This window comes from Aythya fuligula, chromosome 3, assembly GCF_009819795.1.
Source record: "Aythya fuligula isolate bAytFul2 chromosome 3, bAytFul2.pri, whole genome shotgun sequence".
NCBI classification, from domain to species: domain Eukaryota; kingdom Metazoa; phylum Chordata; class Aves; order Anseriformes; family Anatidae; genus Aythya; species Aythya fuligula.
In genome coordinates, this window is record NC_045561.1 from 23201863 (window position 1) to 23221993 (window position 20131).

Below are 20131 nucleotides of genomic sequence, written 5' to 3' on the forward strand. Positions count from 1 at the left end.
TTCATTTCAGCAGATTTTGGAACAAGCTCAGAGTAAGGGCAAGGTCTTGATCCTGTAGAACTGAATGGCAAAATTCCTCTTGTACTGAGCAGTTCCTAAAGAGAATGATCCAAAGCCCATTGGGGCTACTGAAAAATTTGTCAATTGCTGTCAGATCTGCTTCAAACACTGTAAGATAAAATAGTGTGCATTTCAGTAAGACAAAGGAAAAATCTGCAGATATGGTGTGAAAGCAGTAATGTCTTTTGTACTGGAAGAATTTTCATCATGTGATGAAAATCGTTGCTCAGAAAACTACTGCAACATGTAAATGTGACATTAAGACTGTGTCAACTTTTGAGACATGGTCATTTTAAAAGCCAACAACCTTGATAATGTCCTTTGGAGATTATTATATGTTAATAGTTTACGTTAGGAACCAAGCAATCAGACAGAGTGCAATTAAGCACATAATCGCAGATATTTTTGACATCTGTCTACTCGTAGGCTCCATGGCATTTTTAATTTTTTTTTTTGCATCTCCCACCCTGCAGCCTAGTGTCTTCAATTAATTTATCATGACCATCTGTGTTGTAATTTTTGCTGCTCAGCTTGCCTTTCTACGTCTGTTTTTTGGCTGAATATTTCATGACACTTCATCATTTTCACTCATTCCGCTAAAAACACGGGACTAATATTTGCTCAGTTAAGTTGCTTGGTTAAGATAATCAGCCCTCAGACAGCCCACTGCACTTCTGGTAAATGAGTGTTTATAGAGGCAAACAGAAAGGCAAGAAGGAGGCAACATTTTAAAAGCTGCGTATTGGATTGTGCGGTGCTGCATGGCTGTGAAGCTCCAGCAGAGGTTCTGCCAGTTACTTACGGTACACGCTTATGGGATGCCTCAGAGAGAAGGGAAAATGCCATAGCTGGAAGGTTGTCGGGTTATTGTATTGTGGATAATCTCGACAAATATACGTGTTTTTGAGGGCCAGGGCTAAGTACACTCCGTGCACCAGGGTTCAGGATGCCCTGAAGCACACAAGGCTCAGTGTACATCCAGCCTCTCTTCACAGACTACAGTGCAGCAGTAGCAAGAAGCAGTTAATGCTGCCTGCACTGAGTGGGCAATGGATGCAGCAAAGAAGAAAGACTTGTAGGCTTTTACCTCCTACTGCTGTCGAGGTTAGGGGTTTAGTGCTCCTGGTGGGGAACTCACTCTGCCTCCCTCACTCTGCAAAGCAAACATTTTCTATTGCTTTGCCAGAGTCCTTTGAAATGTTTTGTTTTGGGACTTGTTGTCTACAGGAAATATTTGCCCATGATGTAAACCTTTTATGTGAATTCACAGCTTCTGTCTACATTTTCTTCCTTTACTCTAAATTATATTCCTTTAAACTGATCTCTTTCCATTCCTGGCATTGTAGCACCCCATGGTTGTTTTCTATGGCCTCAGGGTCTTCGGGTTTTAGTTAGCCATAGTGCATGCCATTTTCTCCTAAAAGAGGGAAGAGGAGGAAAAAAAACCACCAGATCCTACTCAGACTCAATAGCATGCCTATCACACAGGAGCTTGCATGAGCTGACAGGAGAAAGGCTGCTCATTTCAGAGCTATCCTTGCTCGAACATTATGGTGTGATTATCTGAAGGCAAAGGTCTGCAGATGGTGCAACTTATGAAGCACAAATGTCTCTGTAATGGTCCTATCTAACAGGTTTTCCTGAAAAACACCTATATGCCTTCCTCTTCATCCAGCTGCGTGCTGGAACACTGTATCCGGGTACCCATCTCTTTTACCGACCCAGGGTACTGTTGTGTGAGCTGCTCGTTTTTAACCTTTTTAACCTTTTTGGCCCACCAGCCCCTGAGGGGAACTGGGCAGGGGACACCCAGCAGCAGCTGCAGTATCAGCCCCAAACCATTCAGCCTTGATGGATACAGCCCCATGCTCACGAAGCAGCAATAGTGTGCAGAGGGAAGATGGGGCAGCCCCACACTGATGGGGAAGAGAAAGAGAGAGGTGCTGGAAGAGACACAGTAACCTTGCCAGTTTCTCCCAAGTGAGCCTCAGTGCCAAAAAGGCTTGGGACTGCTGCTGGAGAGTGAATGAACTTTTTCTTTTTCGCTCATAGTGCACTTGTGTGTGGGTGGGCTGACTGGATTTGAAGTAAACAGCAGGAAGAAGATCTTCCCGGTGAATGAAAAACTGCTTCACTGAGGGAAAACAAGCGTGACAAAAATATGACAAATAGCTCTGAAAATGGCACTTTTCTAAGCAAGATTTTAAGCCTTTGAGGAAGGCAATGTTCCCTTTGTGAGCCCCATTATATTCATTGACACACTTCACTAGCTTAGTCAAAAGCCAGCAGACCCAATATAACTCTGCCATATTATATTTGCTTTTTGTCAGTGATAACTCGAGATTATTTGCTTATGGTTAAACCCATGCAGAAGAGAGTAGCAGCTCAATTACTACTGATTGGAGAAGCCCAACTTAAGTGCCAGTGTCAGAGGGCTGTGACTTTGATGCTGCAGTGCAAAGGTTCTGCATTCAGCATTCAGGGGCTGCAGCTGTGGGGCTAGTAACATGCTCAGGTGAGTCACAACAGCATCTGATAAATGGCAAAAAACAGCGGTCCCAAATGGACTGTACTACAAATTACCACATGGTGAAACTTGATTGTCATGCCATCTCTTGGAAGACATACTGCTGAATACAGCTCTACTCCGCCTCTGTTACTGGAGTACTGCTACTAAGCAACTGGTGATCCGGCTGGTTACTGATCAGCTCCGTCGTAGCAGTGCAAGTGTAAGATTGATTGACTTCAGCTGCTAAAAAAGGTGTGGGAGAGATGGGTGATCGCTCCTATATCTCCAAAGAAATGCTCCTGAAGATATTTGCCAGCCATCAGTATCCTTAGTTTGTGGCAGGATTTTCCCAGGAATTCACTGTGTTGAAAATGCAACTCCTTTACCTGGTACCTGCGTGTTTCTGAGATGGGGTTTGTTCTGCATTAGTCAGAGATGATGACTTTAGGAATAAGTTTTAATGGATGAAAATATAAAGGTCTTTAGCTGTGTAAGATGACTTTTAATTAAAACTCAACAATCCTGGGTTGAAATGAGCCCACAGAGAACGTTATAAATCTCTGCATGCTGGGTAGTCTGCTGGGCTGGAGTTGAGGCTGAGGACAGACACATAATCCTCCACAAATAATTAGAGCACAAAATGCTTCTAATCTTTGTTAGTCCGGTTGTGTCATTTGATCTAATAATAAACTAGACATTAAAAAAAACACCACCCTCCTCATACATTTTAATTCAGACGGCCATGGACGTCTTTTAACCTGTAATTGTTTCGCTGGGCTGCTTTGAAGCTGATGTTCCTCCTTCCCTCTGTTTCGATTTACGCATGTGCTGCACTGACTTAAGGAGTCCGAATCCCCGCTGTCCTCTGGCTGTGTAAGTCCCAAGGTGTTCGGACATGGGCCCTGACTTACAAACCTTTTCAGCGTGGACTTGACTTTGCACAGACGCTTGGGTTTCACGGGTGCCCCGTGGTGAGGGCTGTCGCACTGCTCTCTCGGGCAGCTCCAGGGCAGTTCTCGCTCCTCTCACCTTACCAACCTCTTCCTAAACATGGGCACCTCGCAGGATCCCCACAGTCTCCATTCCCCACACCTCTCTCATGCCTCTTCGCCAGATGCAGCGCAGCCCTCAGGCACCCCCCACCATCACCAGCTCCTCTCCCACTACCACCTTCACCTCATCCCACCTCCCCAACCACCCCGTGACAGAAGAAGCCCTCAGGACCTCGGCCAGCCGCATTTATTAATCAAACTCATTAACCCCACGAGCGGCCCCGTTCACCGGGCCGTTATTTATCAACACCCCCCTCAGGGCAGCGCCGCCTCAGGGCCCCCGAGCGCTATGGCGGGGTCGCCATGGCAACGGCCGCGCCTCCGCCCGCCTCACGCCGCCGGCAGCGAGCGGCCCGTGGCGGCTCCGCGCAACTTCGGCGCTGCCCTGGCGGAGGAGGAAAAAGAGAAAGAGGAGGAAGAAGAAGAAAAAGAAGAAGAGGAGGAAGAAGAGGGGAGGCTGCCGGCGCCCGGCGGGACGGAGGTGGAGCAGCTCGAAGCGGGGCTGGGGTCGCCACGCGCCCGCTGTGAGGGACGGGGCGGCGGGGACGGGGACGGGGACGCTGCCGGGAGGGCTCGGGGGCGGCGAGCTGCGAGCCTTTCCCCTTCATGCGGGCTCAGCCACGAGCTCGGGAGAGCCCTCGCAGTTTTGGGGGCTCTGTGGGGTCTTTAACCCGGTGCCGAAGCCCGCCCGAGGGCAGGGGTGCTGCGTGGCAGGCGGCCGCGGCTGTGTGGGGTCAGGGGGGAGCCCCCGGGCGGTGCCGTGCTGCTGGCAGCACAGCTGTCGCCCCTCGTCACCAGGCCTAATCCGTCCCCGATGCGGGCTGAAGTTTGCCGTGCCAGCTCTGAGGGCTTGACTTCGAGCCGCGTCCTCCTCCGGGCACCCTCCTGGCCCCGGCTGCCCACGCAGGAGCTGCTGCAGAAGGTGAGCCTGGGGGGGGTGGGCAGGGAAGGGCTGGGGCGCTCCCGCGTCTCCCCAAACCTGGGCTCAGCCCTGGTGCCTCTGGGTTATGGGAAGAAGGGGCAGAAAGGTCAGGCACCTGTCCCAGGAGGTGTCTTCGGTGGTAAACCGGGCATTTAGCAACCCCACCTGCTAGATCAGGCAGGCAGATGTGGATTTATGGATGAGCTGACTGCGCTTTGCGTCCATTAATGCTCCCACAGAAGTTAAAATCTGTCTCGAGACAGCGCTGTTCATTGCTGCTGTCTGCAGGCGTGCTGCAAGCAGGGCATGCATGGGCTGCAAAGGGAAAAGTGAGCTTCCCCAGAGCGCTGCTGTGTGTGGTTTCAGAGCCTGTGTGTAAGTGGTTTCTTTAAAGAGAGGCTTAACTTCTCGTACTGTAAGCTCAGCATTCATCCTTTGGATGCTAATTTTGAAACAAAGTGCGTTTTAAGGAATTCCTATCATAAGAACCCAACTTGAACACTAATCTTTGTATTCCCCAGAACAGGGAAAGCTCCCACATAGGTTAACATTTCCTCAGTGAATTGAGGCAGAGTGAGACTTAGAGCCTGTCCTGTAAATATTCTTCCTGATGGATGCTGTAACCACAGTTCATGACGGATCAGAAATGTACAGGTGCCTGTTAAAATGTATTCTGACATTATAATGTGATGTGTTACTCTTGCTTTCTGAGCAGAATCAGGATGGAGAACACACATCTTGCCCACCTATTTTCACAGCACTTAGTCTGGTCTTTGGCACAACATATGAATTAAAAAACAAAACAAAACTACTTCAGTGAATGTGGCAACAGGTGAAATATGCCTTTGGGTCTGAGTTTCAAGCTGTCCCTTTTATATAATTCTATAGCTGTATGTATCTGCTGTGAACAACAGCATGGGGAATTCCTCGGTTTGTGACGTTAGTGCCCATTTAATAACGTGTAGTTACAGTAAGAGCAGACTAGGGAAGGATGAGCTGGGGATCTCTGAGTTTTATTTTTGAAAACCTTTTATGTTGGAGCCTTGCATCATGCCTGTTGCTGATTTATTGCAGCATTTTGTGGTTTATGTAGTTTTAATAACAGGAAAGCTACGTGCCTTTGTTACTTTCTGAACTCTCACTTACATGGCTGGTGAAGAATACTTCGTGTCCCTCTGCCCTCGTTGGAAACCTGACTTTGTAGTCTGCAGAGATCAAAGTGAGATACAGAACTGAAGGTGTGTTTGATCCAGCACAGCAAGATAGCGGTATCTGAGAAAAACATAGGAGTTCTAATAACAAGTTAGGCAAACAGAGCAAATCGGTGTGTTTCCAGCTTCCCGGCTTCGGTAGGCTTAAGTAACAGCCTCGTGTAAGTTGCATATGGCAGTGTTTGTGTGGTTAGTATTAGAAAACATTGTTTAAAAGCATGAGTGGGAATTTGGCACGAATGTAGGCCTGGTTCTCCGCAGATGGAACTCATTTGCGCTGATAAGAAGACAAACTGTAAAATGCTACTATGCTTCGTAAGCAGATTTGGGTTACACCCACCCCTTTGCTTCTGCAGATAACAGGCAGATTATCTCTGTACAGAGTCCCAGCCATTAGTGGAGCTTCAGGCTATTGGGCTCTTCCTTCACTTTTTCTTTAAGATCTGTAGATTGGATTTTCATCTGGAGTTAATCAACACAGCTCTTTTATTTATTGCAGTGAGGCAAATCTGTTTTATATTAGTTCAGCACTACTGAAGATTATGGAGCTGTACCAGTTTGGATCACCTCCCGTTTCTGCTCGTGTTTTGACTAGTGATTGAAAAACACCTTTCTCATTCATACCTGAGCTTGGAGCCCAGCTCATGCTGAATTCATGGTTCTTCACCCCGCAGATACAAAATGCACCAGATACCTGTTTTCTAAAAGATTGTAGCCCTGAGAAGGGATTACAAATGACACAAATGCTGGGGAGGTAAAAGCAGTATTTTTAACGTGTCCTCAATTGTAATGAGCCTCATTATTAAAAAATTAAAAATAAAACTAAAAAACTTGAGAGCAACTAGCTGTAGAAAATGTGACATAACCATTGTAGTGTCTTCAGACTCAAGCTTTCTTCTCATAGAAGTGGCACCATATTTATTTCTGTTTCGTCTTGCAGCACCACGTGCTAGGCTCTGGCTGTCCTGTTATGCTGCCTAATGGTGATTTTTCTCAGCGGAGCACGTTCACAAACAGCTCAAGTGACTCATGACTCTATGGCAATTGCACCAGACAAAGAGCCAGGCCACTTCTACGATACTGAAATGTCACGTCTGATGGAGAAAAAATAATATAGGATACAAAAATTAGGCTGTATGCAAGTGCTGGCTGGGGGCTGCAGCACCCTGTCCCATACAGCTCGCTCTCTCACACCACTGCGAGCCTCTTCTGCCTGTCCCTAAACACCTGCAGCCACACAGATGTGACAGCAAATACTGTTTCACTGAAGTCTTGGCTCGATGCCCTGCACTTGTTATTCAAAATGCCCTGCTACCTGAGACAGGGTTGTGGCTTTGGATGTGTTTTAACCGCTGTGAAAATCCTTGGGCTGTAAGTAGCTGGTGTCCGTCAGGAGGAGGACAGGCGTGCTCGTGAAGTGAAATGCCCCTTCTCCTGCTGCGGTTGGCACTTAGGTCCCCGAGCGTCCCTGGGAGTCCTCTCTCCTTATCCTGTGGGTCAGGATGAGGGATGCTGCTGCATTAAAAACATGATATTTGCATGGCTTTTAATCTTCGTTGAAAAGCTCCATGTGCTGCTTTTTCAGCATTAATTGCCTCATAGCAGCTTCGGGAGATAGATGTGGGCTCTCAGGCTGAGGCTGTAGTAATTTCCACTGAGATTACAATCGCGCAGCAAGTAGCTGTAAACACGGACCCTCCCATGTCGCTGAACAATAAGGCAGCCTCCAGCCAGATAGGAAATAGGGTTCTTTGGGCCCTGCTAAAGTAAAAGTCTCTGTATGGAGAGGGTAACAACATGAAACTGCAGAAAAGCAACAGAGCAGAAGTTCTTACAGAGTTCAGGTGGGCTACACAAATAAAGCTGGGAAGGTGTTGGCAGCAGTTTCTTGGTTAGAACTTGCTGAGATCCTTCGCTTAGAGCAAAGTTAAATATCCTTTTCATGGGAGAAACAGCACTGGGGTTCATCTGTGACACTGTCCCTGCTCGGTATCTCATGCAGGTATGGGCAGCAGCACAGCCACGGCCGCAGATTCTGCACAAAAGCTGGTTAAATGCTGCCTCGGGTAGCGCCTGGGGACCTCAGAGCTGGCTGTAGTCAAACCAGCTTTAACCCACCTCTGTGCTGCAGTCCAGAGAGATGCTTAGATGTCCTTGCTGTCCAGAGGACACTGAGCTTCTGGCTTTTCTGGATAACATAATTCAATCTTTACCAAAGAAGCAAATTAAAAAATAATTAATTGTAGTAGCTTGCTCCACTGTTTCACATTCCGTTTTCCCTGTAGCTGCATCTCCTTAAAAAAGCACAATCATAAGCACAGCTTGGGGATGGGCCTTGCCCCTCTTCTTCCAGAAATCATTTTCCTTGTAACCCTCTGATCTGCCACGTGGAGAGAGGTTGGGTGGGCATCCTGCATGAACAAACCCCATCTCCCTGCTCTGTGACTCCAGTCGTAAGAAGCTGCCACCCATGAGATGGGAGGGAAGGCATTTCCCTGCTCCTCAGCCTGGTTTGTCAGTACGCTTTGCCTGGGTGACAGTGGATTTCCCGGGACTATCTATAGCCAGCAGAGTGACAGCTTTTCCACTGATGTCACCCAACCTTGGATTAGGCTCCTACCCGTCCAGCCCCTTAAGTCCTGTCCCACTGTGCTCTGACACGACTGCTGAGAGTCACTAGGGACTGTCAGCGGTCCTCCTGGAGCGGCAGACTGTAAAGGCAAAGCACAGGAGAGTTATCAAGCTGAGAACACAGCTTTATAGAGACAAACTACATTCTCACTTTGTCATAAATGAGCATTTCCCACCCTCTGGCCTCTCCTTTCCTGTTTTGGAGGGCTGTGGAAGCTGGGAACCAGGAGGAGTGTTAATGGAAAGGAATTTTATTTTATTTTATATTCAGAAGTTTGTTTTCTAGCACAGCAGGTCCTGCTGATTGACTCACGGTTTACCGGAGAGCAGCCCTGCTGTAACAAGTCCTAGCAGGTGGTGATCTGGCCTGCAAGAGCCGAAAGGAGGCCGATATCTGTCAGGTTGCAGGAGCAGCCTCCAGCTGGCAGAAGAATAGCCAGAGATTAAGCTATGGAAACATTCCCTTTTCTACTAAAAGAGCCAGGAAAACCTGAAATCCTGTTATGGGAAGGTGAGAGACCCAACGAGGCCTGGGGATGCCGATACTTGTGCTGATTCTTTGGTACGTTCTCTGGAGCAAGAAGAGAAAATCGCAGGGGGAAATATGGGAGAAGGTAAAGAAGGGGAAGATGTTGAGAAATTACACAGAACGTGTTGTGGGGAGGGATTGGAGGAAGCTGTAAAGTATGTGGGAAGGAGAGAAATGTAGAGTTGTTGCCAACGTGGAGAACAAAAATGAGATTTGGAGAGGCAGAAAGCTGCTTTAAAGCTGAAAGGAAACTTCTACAGGAAGAAAGTCTGAGGTACTCACTAACAATCCCTAAAAATAGAAGAAAGGCTGCGTGTGAGAGGGAAAGCGAGGTATTCCAGGCTTCAGTGTAACTTAAGGTGAATGGATGCTTAAAATCCTGCAGGGTGCTCGGCCAGGCTTGCAGTAACGGTGTGAGGGAAGGGTTGTCCTGGGGTGGAGTCACCGAGGCAAAGATCTTGAAACCTAGAGCTGCTCCTAGAGTGGGACTGCCATGAACCACTCGGGAATTCTCCTACATAGCACCTGGGGAGCTCCTTGGGTGCAGGACAGCCTGCTACGAGGAGCCAGAAAACTGGCCAATTTCAGGACAAGGAAGGTCTGCATTCAGATGGGGCTGTGCCTCCATCCTTCTTTTAATAATTTTGACGTGAATGCTCGCAAAGCTTAAATCTGTCCTTTTCCCCAAAGAAGGTCAGGCTGAAACTTTTGCCATCCCTCGGTTGCCCGCATCCTGCCAACAGTCCTTTGAGCCTTTCTATTAGGAGAGCCATTTCGAGTCATTTAATGATTAGCCTGCATCTGAACTTTAAATTGAAACCAGCAGCTGCAATTAATGGAGCCCATGCTACCTTCTGCAGGCTGCAACAGCCAGTAGGGGAAAGAGTGGAGGCTTGTCAGGCCTGCTAAGTAGAGGTGGCCGGCTTCCAGCTCTCAAAAGGAGGAGGTGATGGATGAGAGAGGGGGAAGGAAACAATCTCATACAAACAAGGCTCTCTTAGGGACAGCCAGCACAAGCTGCCACCGTGCATGAAATGCTTGGACAGGATTTTCCTTCGTTTGAGGGCTGGCCATTTCAGTTGCGGGTGAGATGCTTTTCTTGCTTCATATTGACCTCACGTGGAAGTAGATTTTCCAAATAACATACGGGAGACAAGAGCACACCCAATTTGGAGCCAGTGATATCTGTGTTTCAATATCACCTTTGTTCTTTTCCAAAAACAAGTCCGTTTGTGACCAGTGCTTTATGAAAGCTGTGGGATACTGCGAAGCTTGGGTCTGGCATGCCTTGCTCAAAGTGCCCAAAATGCTCTTCTAACTGACTGTCCTCTGCCATCAGCCAAACAGCTCTCCTCGGGCACAGCTGCTTTATTCAGGGAGCCCTACGGGGTGAAGCAACAAGGTAAAGGCAGTGGGAACACCGCAGGGCCCTGTGAAAGCCAGGAGTAAACTCAGAGCCCACGTCTCCTTGCTCTGCTTCCCAGTTCTCACCAGAAATAAGAACGATACCTTAAGTGGCTAGATACCTGTAAAAGTTCATGATAAATGGCAGTTGTCAGAAAGCTGAGAAATGAGAGCTCTACAGTTTGGTACAACAGCTTGTGGCCTGCTCTGCTGCTGCCTTCTGCTACTGATGTGACACATGGGGGTGAGAGCAGTGACAGGCTCTGAGGGTCTTCACCCATAACGCGTAGTGGTGAGCGGAGGCCACCACGTGGCACGATCCGGGCACATTTGGATGGTGGCGTCGTGGAGTTGGTGGTGTCAGCACACCCATTCCAGCCTCAGTTCATCCCTCCTGGCAAGCTGGCCAGCAGCAGCGATGATGTGAGGGTGAGAGAGCAGCAAGCTGGAGGCGCCTTGGTGGTGGAAGCAAAGGACAGAACCCGCTGCTCCTCCTCCTGCAGAGCACAGACGCTGGACAGGAGCAGATTGCTTCCAGCAAACGCTGGCTGGGGCTGGGATCATGGGGACAGTTGGAGCTGATGCTCCAGGATGAAAACCAGTCACTGTAGTGATCCCTCGTGTGTGGGCATTGTAAGCTAGCAAAGGAGTTAATGCTCATACACCCCCAGAAGGGTGCATGCAGCCTTACGCACCCAGATCTGTGTCCTCTGGAAGTTTTCAGCCCTTTTATGTCTTTGTTCTGAAGAAACCAGTGTTGCTTGCTGAGAGAGGGGGGATGTTGGACCAGAGAAACTTGTCCTTTGATGCATTTTGGCAAACCTTGTGATTGTAGAAAAGCCTAAGCGTTAAACATTGAAATCCCTTCAAACATGGGACACTGCACAGAGCAGCCAGGTTTGGGGAGCATTTTTCTTTAATGGTGCAACATATTTATGTGACGTGAATGTTTTATGAAGGAGAACGAGGCTACGTGACAACGAATAGTACAGGTGCGGAAGCAACTGAAGCAGCCTTCTCACCCAGCGCGGATGGTGATGGGACAGCAGCTTAAAAGCATATTTTTCTCCTCTTCTGTCTGTCTGTGTGTCTGTCCCTCAGTAGCGAGGCACTGCCCTCACGTTAACTTGTGACAGCCCGGCCTGACGGCGCTGCTGGCAGGAGCAGCCTCCTGGTGGTCCAGCTGCAGCCTGCCTCGTGCCACTCCTGCTCCCTGGGGCCGGCGGGGGGGGAGCAGCGAGGCACGGAGCAAGCTGCATGAAGAACCAGATGCTGTTCTGCTCCTGTCCTGGCCCTGGTGCCTGCGCTGGGCTCCACTGTGTCGCAGCACAAGTACAATAGTTAATAACTTGGTTCCACGCATTGTCCTCTGGAAGTGGCTGCACAAAGGGGAGTTAATTCTCCTTCGGCTGATCGGCACGGCTCTGCTGTGCCCAAGGTGTGTGTGCCAGCAGGGCTTCTGCTTGCAGAAGCCTCCTTCTGCCTGCAGAAATGTGCCTGAAGCTAGCTAGCAGAGATGTCTCGAGGTGCTCAGCACCGCTGAGTTCTTCTAACCCAGCAGCGCTTCCAGGTGAACAACGGGCTCGAGGGGTGTGTGGGGGAGAAAGTTCTCAGCTGTGCTGGTGATGGCACTGTTTTTTTTCTCTCCCTGCCTGCCCCCAGTTTGTTCCCAGTGAAGGCACGCAGGGTGCCATGTCGCTGGCCTCCTGGTTCAGGTGGAACGAGCCCCCCAGCCGCATTTCCCAGAGGAACCCCGCCGAGATGGTGGTCGAGACGCTGATGATGGAGCTGAGCTGGCAGCTGAAGCAGGCGGAGAAGCAGCAGCGGGAGCGGGAGAATGAGTATCGCAAGATCAAGACTGGGGTGGACTACGGCTGGCTGGTCAGCTATCCAAAGCAGAGCTATGACATCAGCCCGGGAGAGAGGCTGCAGCTGGAGGATATGTGCACCAAAATACACCCCTCCTACTGTGGGCCTGTCATTCTCAGGTACGGTGACAGATCTGATGATACTGACTTTTCCCTTCCCCTCTTTGTGGCACGGGAGGGGGGAGCAGGAGGTTTTAGGACCGACGGAGCGAAGCCCCGGAGATAGGCACCTTTCCTCTTTTTGGGGCAGCTGTTCCACGTTTGGGGGCGCTCTGGCCAAGTTCTCCCCAGTTAAAGGCTTCTGGAAACAGCACTTGCCTTGGGTTCGTATAGCTCGGAGCTACGCCGTAAACAAGCCACTAAAACCCCGTGGGGTTCCAAGTAATTTTCAGCATCCCCAGGGCCACCGAGCAAGGCCTGTCTGGCAAACAGGAATTTCCATGAGAGCAGGCTGCAGGCATGGGAGCTGGGAGGCCCCGAGGATCCTAACTGCCTGCAGAAGAGAGCGGTAAGCTGAGCCATGTACAACTTGCTGCTTTTTTTATTTTTTTAACTGGGACAGGTCATGCAAGATGCTGAGTGCTTGTAATTTTTCGATGAATGTCAGTGTGGCTTGTAGTGGTTGTTCCCTCTTGTTCAGGATTCAGGATATGGCTAAGAGCAGATAAACACAACAACACTGAGGGGCCGTGTGTACATAACTGAAAAATCACAAAGCCATCCTGTTAAAAGGCCTCTTAGAAGATGCTCTGGTAGGCGATCACAAACTGCGTGCCTCTATCATTCAGGAGGTGGCATTGTTTGTTCCATACCGTGCTGTTTGTGTGGTCAGCAGAGCCCCGTGGAGAGAGGAGGCTCGAGTGCCTTTGTTGCTTCAGTGCAGTGGTTGCAAAGGGAATGCCACGGCCACACAAACAGCAGAGCTGGCCTGGGGCAGGGGGCTGTTTGATCTGGGTGCAGTGCAGGAGCTTCTGCAGAAAGAAAAGAAAACGAACAAGGCAAGCAGATCCAGCAGTGCGGGCGATCACAGGACCTGGTGACTAGCCGCTGACTCGCTGTGCCTTGCAGCTTGGAGGCTTTCGGAGCCTGACGTGGTCCTTCTGGCCGTAACTGCCCTATGTGGCTTCTTTTTTCAGTAGTTTGTGGGTTGTTTTTTCCTGGTTTGTTTTTGACCATGTAAACTTTTAGCGTTTGTGGCAGAGTTCCACATCTGAACTGTGACTTTGCTGTGGAAAACTGTGTTTTGCTTGTCCTAAACGAACAGGCACTGGTTCTATCCGCTAACCCCTTTTCCTGTGTTGGAGAAGTGAACGGTTGATCCCTCTTCTTCCCTGCCTCCTGTCTGAGTGGTCGGTGGTTCAGGAAATGAAAAAGAACGGGGCTTAATGTGCTAGGAGCTGAAAAGGTGCAAGAGAAAAGAAGGAATGAGCAAGCTAGCTAGAAGACAGCCAAAACTAGATCAGTTCTCTTCTCAGAAAGTGAGATAACATGGAAATTTTAATAACTTGCCCCAAACATACAGGATGGGTATGATAGTTAGGAGCTTGACTGAAATCCTCAAACTTCCAATGATGTATTTTAATCACAAGGTCACCACGCTTCTGATGTTTCTTCCTGAAATACCCTGTGACTTTGCAAAATGTAGCATTTTAGAAAAATCTTCCACCAAAAAAAAAAAAATAAAAATCTACAAGCCTGGATTTGGAAATTGGGATGCAGAGTTTGTTCTCCATGTGTTGTTCATGGTCTCCTTTGTGAGATTCTGAGCTAATAGTCAAAGCTAGAACAAAACAGTTTTGTATGAGTTGTCGGAGATGCCACTGCATTCTCCAAAGGAGTAAACAATTTTCCAGATTGTCCTTTTGTGTGGCTACAGTCACATCTACGGAGAGCAGAGCTCCTATGGGTGTGGAAAAGACTGGAGACTTCTTAAGTGGAGTGTTTTTTCCAGGTCCAGTCAGCCTGTCCTGTAAGAGCTGTATTTTGAGTCAGTACAATTTTATTTGAGCCTCTTCAAGTTCTGCATTTGAAGGATTCAAATACCCTTGAAATACCATCACTTCTGCCATCAAATACCTGGAAACTCTGATTCACCTCACTGCAAATGAAGCTGTTCAGGAGTAACTTAGCTTTAGGTGAGTGGCTTGGAGATGGCTGATAATTTAAAATGAAGTGCTGGGGTTGTTTGAAGGGAGTGGCAGTGAGTTTGGTCAGGCTCTTTCTTGAGGATGATCAAGGGACTGGAGCACCTCTCCTCTGAAGGCAGGCTGAGGGACTTGGGGTTGTTCAGCCTGGAGAAGAGAAGGCTCTGGGGAGACCTTAGGAACACGCTTACCTGTAGGCATGTTGTTTAAGTCCAATGACCGGTACTGGATTTAACAGGTCTTTAAAGTTCGGGCTCTACTTAGGAAACTGTTGAACTGGGGACCCACAAAATAAGGTAGGCAAGTGACAGCACGTAAAAATAACAAAAATAAGCATAGTGGCAATACGAGCCAAGCGTAGCCACTCTTAAAATCTAACGGTTGTATGAGGAAACTGAAGGGTCACAACTTAAACAGATTTGTTTGAAGAGTGACCGAAGCACAGCTGGACCAGAGAACCTCCCTGTGTGTGCATGTGCACGCTCCTCGGGTGTCGGTGCTGGCTCAAGGCGGCTTTTGTTGATCATCACGTCTAAGATGTTGATGTTACACTCACACAACGTGTTACAGGTTAGCTCCCAGGAGCATCACAACTTGTTTCACAGACAGGCCTTCTGCTCTGATGAGTAAGGAGCCCTGCTGATGGATTTTCAGATACGGTTGTGCAGTTGCTGGGTTCAGAACTACTCCACGCAGAAGCCAAGGGCGTTCGCCTGCGCTAGAGGGCAGGCAGCCCTTGTGCAATGCTGGGGGCTTGACCCCCCAGCAGCTGTGCGTGGCGTGCTTTTCCCAGCAGTGGTGTGCAGGGCACGGGCCCCACTCCTCAATGGCAGTGCTTTCACGCGCTGCGTGCTCTGGGAAAGCGCCCGTCCATGCTGCTGGGAAGTGTCTCTGGTGTGCAAAACCTTCTGAACTTCGTACGTGGACTGTCCCTGACCCAGGCATGCTGGTCAGCGGGCACTAGCAGAGGGACAGAGTTCATCCCTCTGCGCGGGGAGGAAGGGGCCCCTTGCCCTTCTCTGTCACGGTGACAGTGCCTTTTCTGAGGGTGACTGGCAGACGGGCTTTGGGGTGGCTTTGTTTGGTTTTTAGACTTGCTCAAATCCGTATTAAGCAGCTCATGTGTCAGTCCTAGAGGGCCCAGAGGGAAATGTTAGCTGCAGAGCAGAGCTCACAGCGCGGTTCTCGCTGCCACAGCTAAGCAGAGCGCAAACAGGCAGATGGCTGAGAAGGTGGGAAGTTGCAGACTTCAGAGAACTGCTTCAGCTACATCCACCGGTTAGTAGCACCACGGCGTGACAGAGCTCTGTGCTCAGGGGGTGCGTTTTCTGCAGTACCACCCCTTTTTGTTCTTGTTCCTACAGTTAGGTGCTGCTCCTTGCCGGCACATGCTGCTGTCCGCTCTGGGGCCACAAGCCAGCAGTGTGACAGCCTCCACCACCAGAGGGTCTGCGGAGGCCTTCTGCGTGCAAAACGAAGAGGATGTACTGGTAGATGGATGTAATGTGACAGCATCGTTCTTTAAAATACACACGGAGGTAAAATAATGGGATGACTCATTCAGTTCACCTCTGCAATGAAAGCCCTCTGAGGATGCTTTCCCCAGTATAACAATGATGGTGCGGACGTGAGTTTTGATGGACTCATCTGTCTAAGTGCCTGAGTAGGATAAAGGGAAAGTGTATTTGTTGTGAGAACTGCATTTGTGGCTCTGTGACAACGCCACTGAAGTGCCTCCTCAGGAGGCAGAAAGGGGGCCTGCAACGTACAGCAAGTCTCTGCCAGCACTCGTGTGGGTAACCCTCAGGATGGGGAGTGATGAGGGCTAGGGGGAGGCAGATCAGGAACACATCCTGAGCAACTGCGATGGCCAGGGAACGTGGTGGTGACTTTGGCAGGCAATCCTCAGGTCCTGGAAGGGGCTGGTATGTCTGCTGATGCTGCTCCCTCAGCACTGTGCAGTGCTGGTCTCTCCATGGCTGTGCACGCTGCTGCCAGTACTTGCTGTGAGAGAACCAGCACAGAAATGCCTGGGCTATAGCATGGTGCTGGGAGAGGTGTCCAACACCAGCCCTCCACAGTGAGGGTCAAAAGGTGTAAACACACAGCGAATCTTTCTGTTACACCTTTGGCTTTCCTTTCTGTCCTTGTTACCTTGGGTGTCCCTCGGTACCATTACCCAGTGCAAGTCCCTAGTGCGTTGAACTGCCTGGTGTATCCCTAGGGCTGATTGGAAATAAAACCAGAGGTGGGATCTTACTGTCTTACTAGGCTTATTTAAATACAATCCCACTGTTTTCCATCATCATTCAGTTCTGTTAGAGAAAAATACCAGCACGCTTACAGACCTCACATGCTTCGGCTTCCATTAGGTATAAATACCTGGCTTTTGGAGAAGTTCTAGCTTAGCTTTGTTTGTGGATAGAATTGTTAAGAAGTGAATGCCGAGCAGAAGAGCTGCCTTGTTACCCTCTGTCATTAGCGTACGCTCTGAGAGAAGAGCAGGATATCTGCACAGCCAGCGCGGGAGCCTTGGGAGCTGGGGGCCAGGCGTCCAGAAGGGAATGCTCGCTTCTCGGCCCAGCCAGGGGCTCACTCCATGACTCCAAGCCCTGCTCTGCATCTCATCTTCCTTATCTGCAAAAGAAACACTGGGAATTGTTCACTTCCCTCATATTGAGCTTAATGAATGTCCAAAATATGTATAAATCTTCTGAGCTCTTTGCTGAGGAGGCACTGGAGTAATGGAGAGCTGTCTAATGAGATCCCGCACTGTGCTGCCAACCCGTGTGTTATCAGCAGAGCCACTGTTATCTTACAGACATCCCCAGGAAGACAAAATGCCATTTCGCCGAAATTTAAATATTGAGAAACAATCAAATGTATAACCAAGAAGTTTTATGGGGTAAGAGTCTGGCTAGTGGCCACTGGGTAATGCTATGGGGAAAGAGAATATGAAACATGGGAAGTCCACTGGGACCTTCCCTGGTTTCTCCTCAGCTTCTGGTAAGCAGCAGTTCAGGCAGTATTGGAGCACGAATTTGCGTTTGGACAGTCGTGTTTAATCAGCACTGAGGGGGATGTTTTCCACAAACTCATCTAGTCATTTTGTTCCTTACGCTGCTGATAGCACCGAGCTCTGATTTAAGAGGGGCTGTGTGAAAGGAGCACTTTCCGTTTCAAATGTGGCACCTTTCAGCTTTGTTTGGTGCTCCTTATTGCTTCTTGTGCCCGTGAGACAGAGTGATTCACTGCTTCCTTATATTCTCTGGCTTTCTTGTGATTTGGGAGACCTTGAGCGTATCTCCATGGCTCCTCCCTGGTGTTGTGCTTGATCCAAGGAGCCCCGTTTGGTGAGAGCACGCAAGTGCCAAGCCTAGCGCTGCGACTTGGCAGCAAGCCCTGATTTGCTGTTTTTAATCAAAGCTGTGCCCTGACTGCTCGCAGGTTCCGGCAGCTCATTGCTGAATACGAGCCAGAAGTGCAGGAAGTGTCCCGGCTCTTCCGCTCCGTCCTGCAGGAAGTGGCTGAGAAGATCAAAGAGGAGGAAGAGGCCAAGAAGCTGGCCAGGCAGTGGAACACAAAGAACAAAACCAGCCTCTCCCTAACAACGTTTAAATCCCGGTCCAGGATTTCTCCGTTCATCAGCGACATCAAGACCATCTCTGAAGACGTGGAACGGGGCACCCAGCCCACCAGGAGGGTTTGGAGCATGCCCGAATTTCGGAACGCCAAGGATTACTGACTCTGTACTGAACAAGGTTTTTAGACAGCGATCTTTCAAACTCCCGGTTAACCCTTTTTTAGCTCCACCATTTTTCTCTGTTCCAGCTCTCCCTTCCCGTCTGTCTCTCCCAGAAGCTGTGACCATAGCAACTGCTGCTGACGCCCGCGGTGTGACAATTTCTGACTAAACATGCTGGCCTTTCCTTTAATTTAGTAGCACTCGGTAACCTTACGGGCAAGGCTCACTTACTGTCTCCTTTTTATTTCTGCTTCCTTGTGGAAAGTGAGTTAGTTCTGTGCTGTCTCTGCTCCCTCTCCCCCCCAGCCTGGATGTGGTTCCCTACTGGAGCTGTTGCCCCGAGCTGGTGAGCGCTGTGGGCTGGAGCTGTCCTGCTGAAGGCAGGGAGGCCGCTTACACAAGTAAGGCTTGCAAGATTTTGGGTTTGGGAGAGTAGAACTGAACCCCCTTTTCCAGCTAAGAACTCTTCTCAGTGCTGCAGCAGACTTCACAGGTAAAGCCCAGCACTGCTCCTGAGCAGCTTTTTGCTGGCAATTAGCAACGCAGCCCAAGCAGAAACAGAGCCAGGCTTTTTGAGAAGGGAGAGCAGCTTTATCCACAGCACCTGGTCTGTGCGTGCTCAGGTTTCTTGGCTGTTTGCTCCCTTGTGCAGGCAGAACCCCTGAACCTTGCCCCTGCAGAGCGGACAGAAGCAGAGCACGCGGGAAACCTCGGTGCTGCATCACAAGCTGTCCTTGCCCCTTGGTGTGCCCTGCCCTGCACCCCAGTAACAAGCCACGGGGCTGAGATTAATGGTTATGGCTAAATCTGAAAGTACTGATATCACCCAGGGGTGAAGGGAATCAGCACTCATCCAGGGCCCTCCTAGCACAGCTCAGATCATTTCGATACGCTGCTGCTGTGAGTGACTGAAGGGCTGTTCCCTCGGTCTTCTCCTGAGCACTCAGCTGAGAGCTCTCCTGTGTCACAGAGTGAGGTGGTACCGTGACAGAAGCAGCTTTAATGCAAACCCAGTAGCCTGTAGGCTACTGGGTTTGCATTAAAGCTGCTTCTGTCACACAGTTCTCCTGAGGCCTTGTGTAAACAAGAAAATGCCACTGAGGAGAGAGCTTCTGGGGTCCTAGTTCAGCATCCACAGGGAAAACTCACCAGGAAAGGAAAGGGAGTGTCACAGAGTGACCTTCGTGGGTCCTGTAGAGAAGCCAAGGACTAGGAGGATGCTTTGTGGTGGCCAACAGGAGATGGGGAAGGAAGGAAGAGAGGAATCTCCCTGCGTGACTGGCTTCTGGGGAATCATCCCAGTGGGATCCAGCCTCCTGGAGGGCCCTCTAGCTTTGTTGTTCTTTTGCCTGCTTCCAGCTCCTTTCCCCAGGGATCTTTGCGTCAGCACGTGGCTACTACAGCCAAGATAAAATCCTTTGAAGCCATGCCAACTCTGGGAAGAATTCCAGCACATGAAATTTATCCTAGAGTAGAAATGTGCAGTTTCTTTCAGAGATGGGGGAGGGCAGCATAAAACAAATCAAGATGAGACCCTTCACAGCTCTCTGAAAGTCTGTGGGATTTTGACTCCTTCTCTTGGCTACCCAAGACTGAGCACGAGGTTTCCTACTAGCACCAGGCCGTAGCTTCCAGCCCCTTGGTGAACACTGCCACCAGCACCCCTCCTAGGGCCAGAGCAGAGGCTTATTTCTAATCAAAAACTCAGGGCTTCCAAATAGAGTTTGGGATGGGCTATTCCACCTCCGGGTCACTGAGGGAGATTTAAAGCCTTGTGACAATCAGCTTGGTGGTGTTCAGCTCTCTGTCCCTGTGAAGTCCTGGGATTGTGTATGTGAAGTCAAACAAAGGCTCGATACGCTTGGCGCAGCCTTAGCTGCCTAAAAGCTGTGTGATTTCTGCCAAGGGATCACCACGATTTGGAGAAAAAAAATGTTTTGAAAAAAAGTTAGGTCTTGAAAATACATTTGCAAGCCGCGGATGGTACTAAAGGCTGAGATAAGGTCATGAATTTCATGCTACAGCTCTGCAGTCAATTTTTTTTTTTAACTCGCCT

At 49.5% G+C, this 20131-nt stretch overlaps 1 protein-coding gene across 2 annotated transcripts; it reads left to right on the forward strand.

Moving 5' to 3' along the window:
• The first annotated feature begins 3977 nt into the window (after positions 1-3977).
• RD3 (retinal degeneration 3, GUCY2D regulator) lies at positions 3978-19068 on the forward strand. 2 transcript variants are annotated; one of them, XM_032185570.1, is made up of 4 exons: positions 4045-4102; positions 4420-4543; positions 11981-12306; positions 17778-19068. In XM_032185570.1, the coding sequence occupies exons 2-4, from the start codon at positions 4436-4438 to the stop codon at positions 18073-18075; spliced, it is 732 nt and encodes a 243-aa protein (XP_032041461.1). In that variant the 5' UTR covers positions 4045-4102; positions 4420-4435; the 3' UTR covers positions 18076-19068. The 2 variants fall into 2 exon arrangements, with proteins under 2 accessions (XP_032041462.1, XP_032041461.1); XM_032185571.1 differs by lacking the exon at positions 4420-4543 and having other exon boundaries at positions 3978-4102.
• The last annotated feature ends 1063 nt before the right edge of the window (positions 19069-20131 follow it).